This window comes from Callithrix jacchus, chromosome 6 (assembly GCF_049354715.1).
Source record: "Callithrix jacchus isolate 240 chromosome 6, calJac240_pri, whole genome shotgun sequence".
Taxonomy (NCBI): Eukaryota; Metazoa; Chordata; class Mammalia; order Primates; family Cebidae; genus Callithrix; species Callithrix jacchus.
In genome coordinates, this window is record NC_133507.1 from 157,451,952 (window position 1) to 157,466,790 (window position 14,839).

Here is a 14,839-nt window from a genome sequence, read left to right on the forward strand (position 1 = left end):
ATCCCCCCTCCCCCCTCCCGCTGGGGACTGGGAGCACCAGCTCTGGGAAGACGGGAGGAGGAGCCCTGGTTCTTGACTACTGCTACCCCAGAAATCTCCCACTAGAAATCCTGTGGATTGGGATAAGCAAAGGCCCTTTACCTGATTCTGTAATTAGGTTAAAAAAAAAAAAAAAGGAAACTTTAGGTCCCCATTTTTAGTATAGTTAGTGCTCAGAAGCTGAGACAAGACCTGAGATTTGCAGAGGTTTCTAGAATTTTTTTTTTTTTTTTTTTTTTAAGACAAGATCTTGCTCTGTCGCCCAGGCTAAAGTATAATATTACAATCATGGCTCACTGCAGCCTCCACCTCTTGGGCTTAGGTAATCCTCCTGCCTCAGCCTCCTGAGTAGCTGGGACTACAGGTGCATGCCACCGTGCCCAGGTAATGTATTTTTAATTTTTTTTAGAGATGGGGTTTCACTATATTGCCCATGCTGGTCTCAAATTCCTGGGCTCAAGCCATCCTGTGCCTCCCCAAGTTCTGGGATTATAGGTGTGAGCCAATGCCCCTGGCCTAGAATCAGTTATTCTGGCATCAACCTTCATCCCCCTATTCAAGCCATGTGAACCCTTCACCTGGACATCACCACAGCCTGAGGTTTCCATTGGCCCCTACCTGGTGTGTTCTCTACGTTGAGCATAGACATTCCAAAATACTGATTTGATGATCTCCTCTCCTTCCTTAAAGTGATGTCATAGATTCCCAAGGCAAAGGCCCAGACCCTTAAGGCCCCACCTGGCTGCCTAGTCTCAGATGGTGCCCCCCTAGCTGTTTTCTGTTCAGTGACTGCCTCATTTTTCCAGCTGCACACATTGCAGTGCCTGTCCTGCTCCAGGACATTTGCCAGGACTTCTGTCTGGAATGTCTGTCCCCTGCTTCACACAGCTAAGTCTTTAGCCTTGAGATATCAGCTCACCTTACCATGTACCTGAGGGAGCCTCAGACCCCAACCCCAGCCAGGTGAAAACCCTGTTCTGTACTTCCAGGGTGAAGTGAGCCTTGGCTTTGCAGCACTTCTCACCACGGCAACTTCACTTTGGTGTGTGCACTTGTCTGATTCAGGTGACAGGCAGCTCCGCCAGGTCGGGAAATACATATGTTCCTGCTCCTCACCGTGACTCCTCTACCAAGCACCCAAGTTCCCTCAAAATGTTTGCTGAAGGAATGCACAAGCACTTAAGGGACACCCCTGGGAAGCATGGCAGGTGCCTACATGGTTTGAGGGTTTTGTTCATTACTGGTGCTTTCCCTGCACTTCCCCAACTGGTGGACAAGTTTGAGTTTGCAGTATTACTAGTATTTCATTTTTACACAGGAGAGAGTGCAGATGCAGCCCCTCTCAGCCACAAACCATGCAGTTTCTGCATATATAGGTTTCAAATATCTGGGAAAACCGTGCGGATCACCAGACCCAGCATGCAATCCATGTCTCACCCTGAGAAAACCCTCTTTGTGATCAGGGCATCTCCTCTGCCAGGTGCGAGTCTGAACCCTGCAGGTGCTTTTCCACGGGCTGCTGCTGACCTCTGTGCCACAGGAAACAGAGGAGCCTTTGGGAAATCACACAAAATAGAGACAGGGCAGGAGAAGCTGGAGTGTGCTGGCCACACATACCAACTGCAAATGGAAGGTGTTCATGGATGGGTGTCAGGTGAATCTGGGGACAAATAAAGCTGGCTACATAAACTGAGCGGTGAATCAAGGAGGTTTCCAAATGAACACCTGTGAAGGAGGCAGAGGAGGGCAGGGGTGTGAGCCCTGGTGTGTGCTGTTATCATCCAGCTCTGTGTCCCTTCTGGAGCGGGGCTGGACTTACACCTTCCCATACTCTTTGATGCTCCAACATTGTCTGGAGTCGAACCAGAAATGTGTTCTTAAAAAAGGCAAGAAGAGTGAAGTAATGTTTCCCTGGAAAAAGTTCACATGGGACCTCATGACTTTCACAAATTCATCTTCCAGGTAAGGAGAGGCTGAAGGACAGAGACACCTGAGCACAGCCCTTTATCCAGACCAACCATCCAGCCCACAAAGTCACCTGTGGCAGGTGGCAAACAAGTTCGGGTCCACACCTGTGTGTGCTTCTCCGCCTTCTTGCCTGCTGTACAAGAGGCCCAGCCCCCTTCTGGAAGGTCCTGACATCTTCCACAATCCAAACCTGCCAGAATCCACAGCCTGTCCCCTGTGCCTGCCCTCAGCCCCCTGTCCCTGCCCCCAGTGTTAACCAGAGGTCAGCGGGGCAGAAAGGCCTGGCAATGTCAAATACTGGCTTCTGAAGCCGTGATACTGCTTTGATTCTCTCTGCAGAGCACTGGGCTGGCTTGGATGGATGCCCTGTGTACGCCAGCTGCGGTGATGGTGCCTTTGTCTGGGCGTGGGGAGCTGTGATTTATGTCATAAGCTCGCTGTGAAACCTTTTGCCTCAGTAATTCCGTGCTCCATGGGTGTCTCTTCACATCTATTCACAGTACGGCTGCTGCCCACGGACGACGTGCCCTGTGACAGTGCTGGTGCCTCTGCGCCCGCCTCGCTATGGTGCCCGTGTGGTGCCTGCCCAGCATCTTTGTGGCCAGCTGCAGCATCTGTTGGGTCCGTTGCTTTGATGTCGCATATGATTAGGTGCCATCCCTGGAGGAATGCTTGCAGGGAGACTAGGTGGAGGAAGAGGCTGCCTCCAGCTTTCCAGAGTGGTTTGCTTTGGCTGTGGGGACCAGACTAGAACATTACAGGCACTGCTGCCTTTGCTTAAGGGATTCTTAGCATGGAGAACGCATTCTCATCCACCATCTACTCCTGGCCAGGTGTGGGTGTACCCACTGGAAGTTTCGGGGGATCCCAGCACGAAGAGGTGGAATCCTCATTTCCAAAGATTTAATGCAGACCATGAGCCTAGAGTGGCTTGAATCCCTTTCATTCATTCAACAAACACTGATGGAAGGTTGCGCTTGCAGGTGCTATGTGCAGGGAAGCAGTGGTGGGCAATGCTTTTTTGGTGAAAGCCTCGAGGTATTAAGATTTCTCAAGAAAACTCCAATTCCTTCCAGGATGGTAGGAACTGATTCCTTGTCAAGCACTTCTCAAGGCTTCTTGGCCTCCAGCTATAACAAACTGTCCCCCAAACCTAAACCTGCCCACGACCTGAATGAAGGATGAGCTGTGCCACTGACTGACTCCATTCCTGTGTGGCTGACATAGTGCTGGGAATCCCATCCCAGAACAGGGCCCCTGAGCACCTGGAGGGGAGGCACTGTGTTTTGCCCTACATCTGAAGCCAGGGCAGGGTAATTCCTACAGCCTTGGAGGCAGAGTCCAGGGCTCAGAGGTCTTGTTCCAAGAAATGCCAGTGGGGCTGCCCCTAGGACTTGAAAGCCTGGTCGGAGAGCACTCAAACTGAAATAATTTCAAGGCTAACAAAGGATTACTTCTAGTCACTACTGAAATACAGGGACTCCTTTTTTTTAAAATTTAAAATAAATTACCCCATTCTGCCCTGGAGAAGTAAATCAGAAAAAAAAAATTGCCCTCCAGATATTTTCCCCTTGTGACCCATCCTGCAAAGTTTGTTTTCTCTTTGCATTCCTTTTTTTTTTTTTTTTTTGGAGACAGGGTCTTGCTCAGCCACCAGGGCTGGAGTGCAGTATTGCTATCACAGCTCACTGCAGCCTCCACCTCCTGGGTTTAGGCAATCCTCGTGCCTCAGCCTCCTTAGTAGCTGGGACTACAGGTCCATGCCACCATGCTCAGCTAATTAAAAAATTTTTTAAATTTATTTATTTATTTATATTTAGAGCTAGAGTCCTGCTATGTTGCCCAGGCTGGTCTTGAATTCCTGGACTAAAGAGATCCTCCTGCTTCAGGCTCCCAAATGTTGGGATTACAGGTGTGAGTTACCATGCCTGGCCTCTTTCCATTCCTTATGCAGTTTCAAATGAAAGATTTGAAGAGTGCATTGGTTTAAGGCAGACATAATGTGCCTGGGAAGGGCAGTGGGTGAGTCTTGTTTCCATGTTATAAGTTGATGAACTAAGCCTGCTAATAGTGGGAAACATTAAAATGTAAATTATAAATATAAAAGGTAGCAGTCACAACATAAAAACACTAGCATTTCTTCCTTCCGAGGAGTCCACCATATTGAAATCACTGCATTAGTGGAGCACCACAAGACATTTCCCAGGGCACAGGGAGACAGCATAGGGAAAGTCCCACCCTGTCTGGCAAGTAAGGAAACATTTGGGGAGCTGTCTTGGGGGATTTTCTAACCTTTCCTAGACACAGTCTTTTTGTTGAGACAGAATTTTGCTCTTGTAGCCCAGGCTGGAGCGCAGTGGCATCTGAACGCTTCTATAGTGCAAAGTTATCATTTGAGAGAAATGTGTGAATCTCAGTTCTTGATGGTTTAGACCGCTGAGAACACTGTCCTTTTGAATATTAGCTTTTCAGTTATTTGTTCAAAACTGATCAGGCCAAAATATGTCTCATGCCTGTACGTGATGAGCCTTGGTTGATGGAGATAACTTTCCAATTAAACACACCCAGTCATTGTAAATTTCAAATATACACCTGATGGAATGACTTCCCTTCGATGAAGTCGTTTGGGGAGGACAACCTCTTACTGCAACCAATATTTTGGAAACATGTTCGGTCTTTTGGGTGTTTTCTAAGGTGACAAATCTTTATTCTTTATCATTATTATCTCAGGGTAGATCTGACAGGTGGGATAAGGGATGAGTTGCTGAGAGTCAAGTCTGCAAGGCTGAGCCAGCAGAACGGGGGTCAGGTACCAACACTGCGGTGACCTAGACAGGGGACTGTGCCTGGCTGAGACCCAGGCAGAGGGAGAACGTCACCTGCCTCTCGTGTTTCACAGCAATGTGGTGAAGACCGAATGAGAGAAGTCTGCAAACCTGCGAAGCGCTGTCATTAACAAGGTGGGTGATCACATTGGGTAATTTCGTTTCAGATCAAACTCCAGATGCGACAAGAGACTGATTTTCATCGTTCTGAAAATTACACCTAAAGATGAGCTGCCAAAACATTGTGAGCTCTGACTGCATCATCGAAATAAGCCCCTGGCGTCCGTCCCCAGGTGACTCCTCTGAAAGGATGCATTCTTGACATGCAAACCCTTAATTCTCTAGCGGCTCTAACCAGAAGGCTTCTAGGACCCGCTCCTCAAGGTGGGGTTCCAGGACCAGCAGCCTAAGCCCCACCTGGGAGCTTGTTAGCAATGCAGCCTCTCCCACCCCAGACCCGCTGAGCAGATTCTGCATTTTCACACGTCCCCAGGGGTGCCTGGGCCATTAGTTTGAGAGTGCAACATGCAACCCGGCTCCCAGGCAGGTGACTGCGTGGCAAAGCTCCAGGGCACGTGCCAGCCCGGCCGGGTCCTGGCTTACCTTGGGGAAGGCGTCGGGCCACACGGTGGGCGAGCCGTGGTTGAGCAGCGCCTGCACCGTGCGCTGCGGGGCGGCCTGGGGCGCGCAGGTGGCGGTCTGCAGCACGCGGGCCAGCGGCGAGGCCCCGCCATAGTCCAGCGCGCCCGCGTCGGCGCCGTGCCGCAGCAGGAGGCGCACCAGGCCGTGGCTCGCGTGGCTGCAGGCCTTGTGCAGAGGGCTGCGCTCGTCCTCGTCACGCGTGTCAGCCGCCGCCCCGTGCCGCAGCAGCAGCGCGCACAGGCGCAGGCAGCGCCCCTGCTCGTCGGGCCTCCGGGTAGCCCCGCAGGCCGCGCTCAGGGCCGTCTCCTTGCGGCTGTTCCTCGCGTTCACGCGTGCCCCGCGGCCCAGGTAGAGGCGCGCGTGCTCGTCCAGGCCGTGCTGCGCCGCCACGTGCAGCGGCGTGTCCAGGCCAGTGCCGCCTGCGCGCTGCACCGAGGCCCCGTGCTCCAGCAGCGCCTGCGCGCACCTGCGGGAGGCCAGGGCCGGTCACCAGGACGCCCCGGAGGACGCCCGCACCCCGCCGCCCCTGGCCTGCTGCTCCACAATATCAAGAGTGACCTCTGAAATAAAAAGACATGCTCCATTCTCCCGTACCAAGGCTCTGGGAATTCAAACTAACCTGGGGGAGAAAAAGATTTTATAGCAAAACCAGTTCCCAAGTGGTAAAAATAGCCAAAGACATGTCATAAAAATCCATGTGCAGAGTTAACATTTTTTTTTTGAGACTGAGTCTCCCTCTGTCTCCCAGGCTGGAGTCAGTGGCATAAACTCGGCTCACTGCAACCTGCCTCATGGGTTCAAGCGATTCTCCTGCCTCAGCCTCTTGGGTAGCTGGCACTACAGGCATGCCACCATGCCTAGCTGATTTTTGTGTGCGTGTGTGTGTATGTGTATATTTTTAGTAGAGACAGGGTTTCACTACATTGACCAGGCTGGTCTCGAACTCCTGACCTCGTGATCCGCCTGCCTTGGCTTCCCAAAGTACTGGGGTTACAGGTGTGAACCATTCACTGTGCCTGGCCCAGAGTTAACAGTTCATGGGGAAATCGTAATTGCTTGGAGCTACCCTGGGAATGTGATGTCGTTCAAATGACAGAGCTCCATGCACTGATTACCTGGGCTTTCTGTTACACCCGGAAGTTAAGGGTTTGGCAGTCACAGTTCTAGGGAGAGGTCCTTGGGGGTCATACTCTTTCCCGGCCCCCATGTAGCTCTGCTGGAACTTGCTCAGCTTTGTGAGGGTGTAGGCAAGCCTTGCCTTGCACGAAGGGACTTTCCCCATCCCACAGGGCACTGACTCAGGCTGGCACTGATCTGTCCTCTGACAGTGCGGGAAGCATTAGGTGGAAAGCACGCCGTGCCCTGTAGTGAGCCTACCTGTGCTCCAACCAGACTGTCCTTGGACAGACTGGATATTGGCTGCACCCACGTTCCCCAGTGGTCTCCAGGAGTTTCTAGACTCCATGGGAGCCTGTGGTCTCCCCCAGAGGTGAGTGTCTTCCTTCTGCTGCCTCCAGGAGCATGACTCTCCTCTACCCCAGGCACCAACTCTTCCTCAGAGCCTCTCCCATCTCCTGCAGGCTCTCTAAACTAGCTCAGCCTAGACTCAGATACCTGGTGAGAAGTGTGCCTCAGCCTGGAAGCAGGAAGACAGTCATACAGACCTCCCCGCTCTGCTGGTCCTTGTCCTTCATGGACACTGAAAAACACAAGCCCACTCCCACCTTCAGCCACCTGCTCCCACAGTCACCTGCCATCGATAAGGCGGCTCCAGCCTTGGAAGTCTGCAAACATGCCGACTTCAGACCACAGCCTGGTCCCTCCCCAATGCCTGTTGGTCTACTCGCCATCTTTGCTCTGTGGAGAGCTGAGCCCTGGACGCCTTGTTTCTCTCAACCCCTCCTGGCTTCATTTCCTTTCCTGGGCAGCACTGCAGCCACCTCCTCATCTACATTGTCAGTTCCCTTGAATGGAGGGGACCATGGCCATCCGCTGCTCAAATGGCTGGTCTTCAAGCCAGAGTGCATTCTTTTTTTTTTTTTAAAGATGGGGTTTCACCATGATGGCCAGGCTGGTCTTGAACTCCTGACCTCAGGTGATCCACCCACCTCGGCCTCCCAAAGTGCTGGGATTACAGGTGTGAGCCACCGTGCCAAGCCCCAGAGTCCATTCTTTGCCCCGCTCCTCTTCTCTGCCGGGCTGCTGAGCCCTGTTGGAGGATGCAGCGCTCATGGAGCTGGCCTTGGTCTCGATGGGGCCTCAGTTAACTGACGCTTTCAGAGTTAAGGCCACCTCCTCATGCCTTGCTCTTCACTAACCACTCCTGACGTTGACTATTGTCCTCAGGCCTCCGCCCTCTTGCCACCATCCTCCCTCTCAACTGTACACTGGCTTCATTCAGGGTGCGGCTCCCAGGAACTCCCTCACCTGCCTGCCTTCTGCAACACATCTGTTTCAACACTGAGTAGAATCTGTTTTGACAACTACTGTTGCCTCCCTCTTCCCCACACCTAAGGAAGGCCCTCCCTCTCCATCATCTTGGCCCAGAGTCAGTCCTCTTTGGCTTCTTTGGGGTCTTGCTCTAGATGACTTGATCCTTGCCATTTTCCTGTCCTTCTGTTCCCCTGCCCCATTTCGACTGGTCACTGAGCTGTTCTGGGTCCATCTCATGTCCTGAACTGCTTATTCCTGTTGTCACTGTCCTTTGTTGAGGCCATGTCGTTTCTCTGAATGCTTATGAATCTCTTCATTTGCCCCTTGCTGCAATCTAGCAAGCTGCATACTGCCTGGAAAACACCTTTCCAGTATGAATCAGACATGGGCCTTCTGACAGCGCCACCGCTCCCCCTGCCTGCTGGGCGAAGCCCACGCTACTCTCCCCAGGACCCAGGACACAGCATGATGCAGTTCCTGGGGGCCTCACCGGGTTCACTTCGTGAGGCTCCACCTCTCCATGCTTCAATTCTACCTGATCAGGTGTGGTGCTGAGAGTGCACCCTGCCATGCCATGCCCACATGCCCTCTGCTTGCTCCTTCCAGGTTGCCCACTGCACGCGATGGCCCACATAGTCCCGTCTTTCCTTCCTGTGCCACCAGGCAGAGGGCTCATACCTCTGTGTTGTCATGTGCCTTGCACTGTGTGCCCAGGCACCATGTTGGTCATGCCGTATTTCCAATATGTGTTGGGCTGGGGGCAGTGGCTCATGCCTGTAATCTCAGCACTTTGGGAGGCTGAGCGAGTGGATCACCTGAGGTCAGGAGTTTGAGACCAGCATGGCCAACATGTTGAAACCCCATCTCTACTAAAAATACAAAATTAGCCAGGTGTGGTGGTGCACGCATGTAATCCCTGATGCTCAGGAGGCCGAGGCAGGAGATTGAATCTGGAGGCAGAGGTTGCAGTGAGCTGAGATCGTGCCACTGCATTCCAGCCTGGGTGACAGAGCAAGAATCTGTCTCAAAAAAAAAAAAAAAAGAATTCTTGGCACCTTTAACTCCTTGATTGTAGAATTGGAGGTTTTGTTTATCTCTGATTCCTGGTACCTATCACACTACTGGTATTCCCTAAAAGCATGTTGAACAAACATATTCCATCACTTAACATCTTTCAGCTTTTCTTTACGTTGCCGCTGCTTTTCCTATTGTATTGAGCTAACTGGGTCTCTGAACAAGATCATCCATTGAGGGTTTCCGAGCTGCCCTTAAATCCAAATATATATATATATATATATATATATATATACTTTTTTTTTTTTTGAGATGGAGTCTCGCTCTGTTGCCCAGGCTGGAGTGCAATGGTGCACCCTTGGCTCACTGCAACCTCCGCCTCCTGGGTTCAAGCAATTCTCTTACCTTAGCCTCCCAAGTAGCTGGGATTATAGGTGCATGCCACGATGCCCAGCTAGTTTTTGTATTTTTAAGTAGAAATGGAGTTTCACCATGTTGGTCAGACTGGTCTCCAACCCCTGACCTCATGATCCGCCTACCTCACCTCCCAAAGTGCTGGGATTACAGGCTTGAGCCACCGTGCCTGGCAATCCATTTATATTTTTACCTAGAGGCTCTCAGTGTTTTAAATTCTCCCTTTGGATTGTCTAGTTTCTACACCAGCAGTGTCTTGGGAAGTGTCTGTCTTGAGTGAAAGATCTTTACAAGCAAGTACAGTTTGATGTGGAGTCCTGTGGGACCAGGACTGGCTAATAGAGGGTGCACATTTTACAGTCACAGGGCTTCGCTTTGCTGCTACTGCTTCTCTGGGAGGAATTTTGAACAGTGCAGCAGGAGATTAGAAATCAAGGGTTTCATCTTATTTTGCCACTGAGCCTGTGTGCACTTGCAAACAATTACAAAACATTTTCTTCTTTTAAACAATTCTTTTTTTAAGAAGCTCAGTCTCTCTAAAGAAGTCCGCAGGAAAATATGACCAGTCCCCTTTTCCACATGCACAGCATAACTGGCTAATGGCCAGGCTGCTATCTGCAACACAGATAACTTTCAGAGGAATGAGGACACTGGCCCGCCTTCTGGAGGGCTGCAGATGCCCTTTTCATTTTTAATGAAGAGCTTCTAATTGGCTAAACCTTGGCACGATTTTAGAGTGGGCAGTGGTGTAAGTTGCAGAACTATAGGCACGGGAAAGAAACAACAAATTGACTGGGGCACGTCTCTGCTGGGGCACAGTGGCAGTCATTAAAAGGAAGGTGAGAGCCTGTTTAATGGCATGGAGATGGATTTGCAGTGGATACGTGAACAGATCGGGTTACACAATAGCACCACTGTACAGGTCCATTTTGAAAAGGCGTAAATATACCTATGTGTATAGGAATACCAGAAATTTTTATTTTTAATTGATTTTAATTTTTTAGAGACAGGGGCTTGCTGTCTCTATCCTGGAGTGTAGTGGCGTGATCATGGCTCACTGCAGCCTTGAACTTCTGGGCTCTAGCAATCCTCCTGCCCCAGTCTCCTGAGTAGCTGGGATTAAAGCTGAGGGCCCCCATGCTCGGCTGATTTTTCTGTTTTATTTTTGTATTGATGGGGTCTTGCTGTGTTTCCCAGGCTGCTCTCAAACTCCTGGGCTTAAGTAATCCTCCTGCCTTGGCCTCTCAAAGCATTGAGATTACAGGCATGAGCCACTATGCCCTGCCAAAAAAACCTAGAAACTGAGAGGGCATGTGTGTTTATCTCTGGATGATGGGGGTAGTGGGGTCTTCTGTTTCCTTTTTGCCTGCATGTATTTTTCAAATTTTCCAAAGTAAGGTGCAGTTTAATACAAGAACCACAGCAAAGGTAATTAATAACAAAACCATTTCTACCTGCTCCAGCAACATCTCATGGATTCTAAGAATATCCCTTTGGCTTTCCAGCTTCCCAGAACACTCTTGAAATTTCCATTGATCTGTTTAGGTATAAGCAGCATTTTGGACCATACATCTGGCAATGCCCCTGAGAAGGTGAGGAGAGGAGAGGGCTGAGCGGGCTGGGAGCCCATGAGAAGGTGAGGAGCGGAGAGGGCTGAGCTGGCTGGGAGCTACTTGGTGATAAGCAGAGAAGTGGAAAACAATTGTGGGGATCTCTCAGACCTGACCCCAGGACCCAGGACCATCCTTGAAACACTACCATTTCAATCCCTTGTATCAATGTCACCAGTGGCAGAAATGGTCCAGTGGGGAAAGCACACTGTCATTTCAGTGCTTTCTCTGTATCAGTGTCACCAGTGGAAGAGGAAATGCTCAGTAGGGAAGGCATCCCTTAAGCCTTTGCAGGCCTATGGGTGGGACCCAGCCTTAGCTGAGCCTTTGACTCCAAGGCAAGATTTTGTGAGTGGGTTTCCTGCTATCCTGATAGACAAGCCAAAGTCAGAAAGGCCTGGGGTCAGGGTTGAACAGTCACTGTTGGGATCCGAGGGTAGAATTCCCATCTGAGGATGTCAGAACAGCTTTGCCTTTTTCTTGCAAGGATTAAGGAGGCACCGTGTTGTCTCAGCAGCCTCTGATATGAAGCAGCTTGGACAAACACATTCATCCCTGGGTCCCTCTTCTCTGTCTTCGATAATGACTGCGATGACAGGCTGTTACAGGGGTCCAGGGTTGACAGCAGAAAGAAAAAGTAACTTGAGCCAAAAGGCAGCAGTTAATAGAGATGAACCCATCAAGGACTGTTGAATCAATGCCATTCCAATTCATGTCTACCGAGGGAGTGGGGGATGTGGAACTTCGGCCACTCCTTCAACACCCTCCCATCCACCCTCCAGCGCCTCCCCAAGGCGCTGGCTTTTCCTAGTCCCCTCACAGGGCACAAGGCCTGACAGCCTCAGCCTGGGCTCTGTTCGCTCCTTCCTTTCCCCAGCTGTGTCACCCACCTGCTCCCACCTGCCTCACCTGCCTGCCAAGCCTTCATGCTCCCTGCACGCTCCATCCAGATGCTGCTTCTCAGCCAGAGCGTGTCCAGGCTTCCATTCTCTCATCTCTCCTGCCTCCTGATCACCCTCTTTATTCAAAGCCCTGGAAATGCTGCTTCTCTGCCTCCTGGTTCTGAATTAAAAAGGTCTTTTGGATTCCCCAGTACTTGGTAGTTTGTTTTTTTTTAAGATGGAGTCTCTGTCTCCCCAGCTGGAGTGCAGTGGCACGATCTCAGCTCACTGCAACCTCTGCGTCCTGGGTTCAAGCCATTCTCCTGCCTCAGCCTCCCAAGTAGCTGGGACTACAGGCACCTGCCACCACGCCCAGCTACCTTTTTTTTCTTAAACAAATATTTATCTTTAGTCTCTGCAACAACTTTGCATTGTAGGTAGAATTTACAGTTAGGGAAATTGAGGCTTAACAGGCCAGTGACATGCATAAGGCCATATGGCCAGGAAGTGGCAGAGCAGAACTCACTGCTCTGTGTGGCTTCCCAGTTGTCAGTCACACAGCCCCCTACTGCCCCCTCCACTGCCCCCTCCACTGCCCCCTCCACTGCCCTCTCCACTTCCTCTTCCCACTGGTTCTGTTTGTTAAGCACCTTGTCTGAGGCAGGTTCTGTTCTAGGCATTTTCCATAAGTTATCACTGACCTTTTCATTCATTTGATAAGCAGAGAACATGCGCCATGTTCCTTTTGAGGCAGGGAGAAGTGTTTCTTCTTCTCCTTCTTCTTTTTGAGACAGAGTTTTGCTCTGTCACCCAGGCTGGAATGCAGTGGCGTGATCTCAGCTCACTGTAACCTCCACCTCCCGGGTTCTAGAGATTCTCCTGCCTCAGCCTCCCAAGTAGCTGGGACTACAGGCACATGCCACCATGCCTGGCTAATTTTTTGTATTTTTAGTAGAGACGGGGTTTTACCATGTTAGCCAGGATGGTCTTGATCTCCTGACCTCATGATCTGCCCTCCTTGGCCTCCCAAAGTGCTGGGATTATAGGTGTGAGCCACTGTGCCTGGCCTGTTTCTTTTATCATTCCACAGGAATTCCTGGACAGACTCACAGGACGCTGAAGGCAGGGCAGGGCGACCCATGGACCTTGTTCTATGGGGTGGCACAGTAACCGATTCTCACCCAGTCCTCCCAGCTACCTGGTGTGGCAGATGGCATCCTCCCTCATTTTTGGTGAGGAGTCCATCTGTGAGGGTTAAGTAGTGGTCTAAAGGGAGGGGACCTGCAGAGGATGGTGGCCTTGCAGTCAGTGTGTCCTGTTTGGGATATGAACTCCAGCCCCACTATCCAGTGGTGGATACAAGAACTCCACAGCCACCAAAAGATGATGCTGACTGAGCAATGCAATAATAACAACACGAACAACTGCTAAAAATAAGGCTGCATTCAGGACTCAAATGTCACTTTTTTTTTTTTTTTTTGGCGGGGAAAAGGACCTTGCTTGTGAACATTTGGTTGGAAACGTTAAGCATCTGGTATAGTTTGGCTGTGTCCCCACCCAAATCTCATCTTGAATTGTACTTCCATAATTCCCATGTGTTGTGGGAGGGACCCAGTGGGAGGTAATTGAATCATGGGGGTGATTTCCCCTATACTGTCCTCGTGGTAGTGAATAAGTCTCACGAGATCTGATGGTTTGATAAGGGGAACCCCTTTCACTTGGTTCTCCTTCTCTGTTTTGCTGCTGCCGTGTGAGACATGCCTTTCACCTTCCACCTCCCCTTATTGAACTGTAAGTCCAATAAACCGCTTTCTTTTGTAAATTGCCCAGTCTCAGATACGTCTTTATCAGCAGTGTAAAAATGGGCTAATACAGCTTATGTCTCCGGAACTCGCTGGAGTCCTTGGGCCATCCTGACCTCTCTATCCTGTTCTTGTCATGTGACTGCTGCTGGAATCCCTGCTGACAGACAGTGTGTGCAGTGGGGGTACTGGGTGTTATGAGCTTGTCTTGCTGAATTATTGTTACTGCTGCTTTTCCTCCTCAGACATGACACGGAGGCAGATGGGCCAGAGAGGCATCCCAGGGGAAGGGTGGCTGCTGGGTCCAAAGGCTGGGTCCAAGGATGAATGCTGGGCATGTGCCAGCCTGTGGGGGCAAGGTTGGGGGAGAGCCTTGGGAGGAAAACAGAGTCATGTTTTCTAATGAAGCTGCTGCAGAGAGGTTCCCTCCTATGGCTCTATGCCCCAGCTGACTCCAATGAAGGACGGGGAAGCCACAGCTCCACGATTTTGATGGAGGAGCTGTTCCACTTTATTTCCCTGGACCTTCTGCTGAGGCTCTCCTTTGGGGACCTTCCATCCACCTCCTTTCTGTTCTGCATTTTCTTCTCTCTCCCTTTCTCCTGTGATGCTAAGCTATGAGACTATTCAAACATAAACGTTTGCAATTGAAATGGCTGATGTGAACAGACAAATCCTTCAGGGTAGGAGGGCGACTGAGAGAGAAACGGACTGGCCATTTCTATCACCGTGATTTTCCTTGGAGCAAAACATCTTATGTTTTTCTGAAGTGTGATATGATTGTGGTGGATGATGATGTTTTGGGTAAATTCTCTCCCCATTGTAAATGGGACCTTGCACCTTGGCAAACTGAAAAATGATTTAGTGAACAAGATTTGTAAAGTCAGCTCCACTGTTTGCCCCATGATATAGTTCGGATATTTATTGCTGCTGAAATCTCATGTTGCAGTGTTATCCCCAATGTTGTGGGGGGCGGGGCCTGGTGGGAGGTGGTTGGATCATGGGGGTAGATTTCTCACTAATTGTTTGGCACCATCCCTTTGGTGCTCTCCTCACAATAGTGAGTTCATGGGTGACCTGGCTACTTAAAAGTGTGTGGCGGCCAGGTGTGGTGGCTCGCCCTTGTAATCCTAACACTTTGGGAGGCCAAGGTGGGTAGCTCACCCGAGGTCAGGAATTCGAGACCAGCCTGGCCAACATGGTGAAACCCC

The 14,839-nt window shown here is 50.7% G+C and overlaps 1 protein-coding gene across 3 annotated transcripts in view; it reads right to left on the reverse strand.

The window, feature by feature from the left end:
* ASB18 (ankyrin repeat and SOCS box containing 18) overlaps nucleotides 1–14,839 on the reverse strand; it is a 74,475-nt gene that overhangs the window by 15,312 nt on the left and 44,324 nt on the right. For all 3 annotated transcript variants that reach the window (XM_078328867.1, XM_002749949.6, XM_078328866.1), the window contains one exon: nucleotides 5,436–5,940. In XM_078328867.1, coding sequence (XP_078184993.1) covers nucleotides 5,436–5,940 — 505 coding nt within the window. The remainder of the gene's footprint in view (nucleotides 1–5,435; nucleotides 5,941–14,839) is intronic.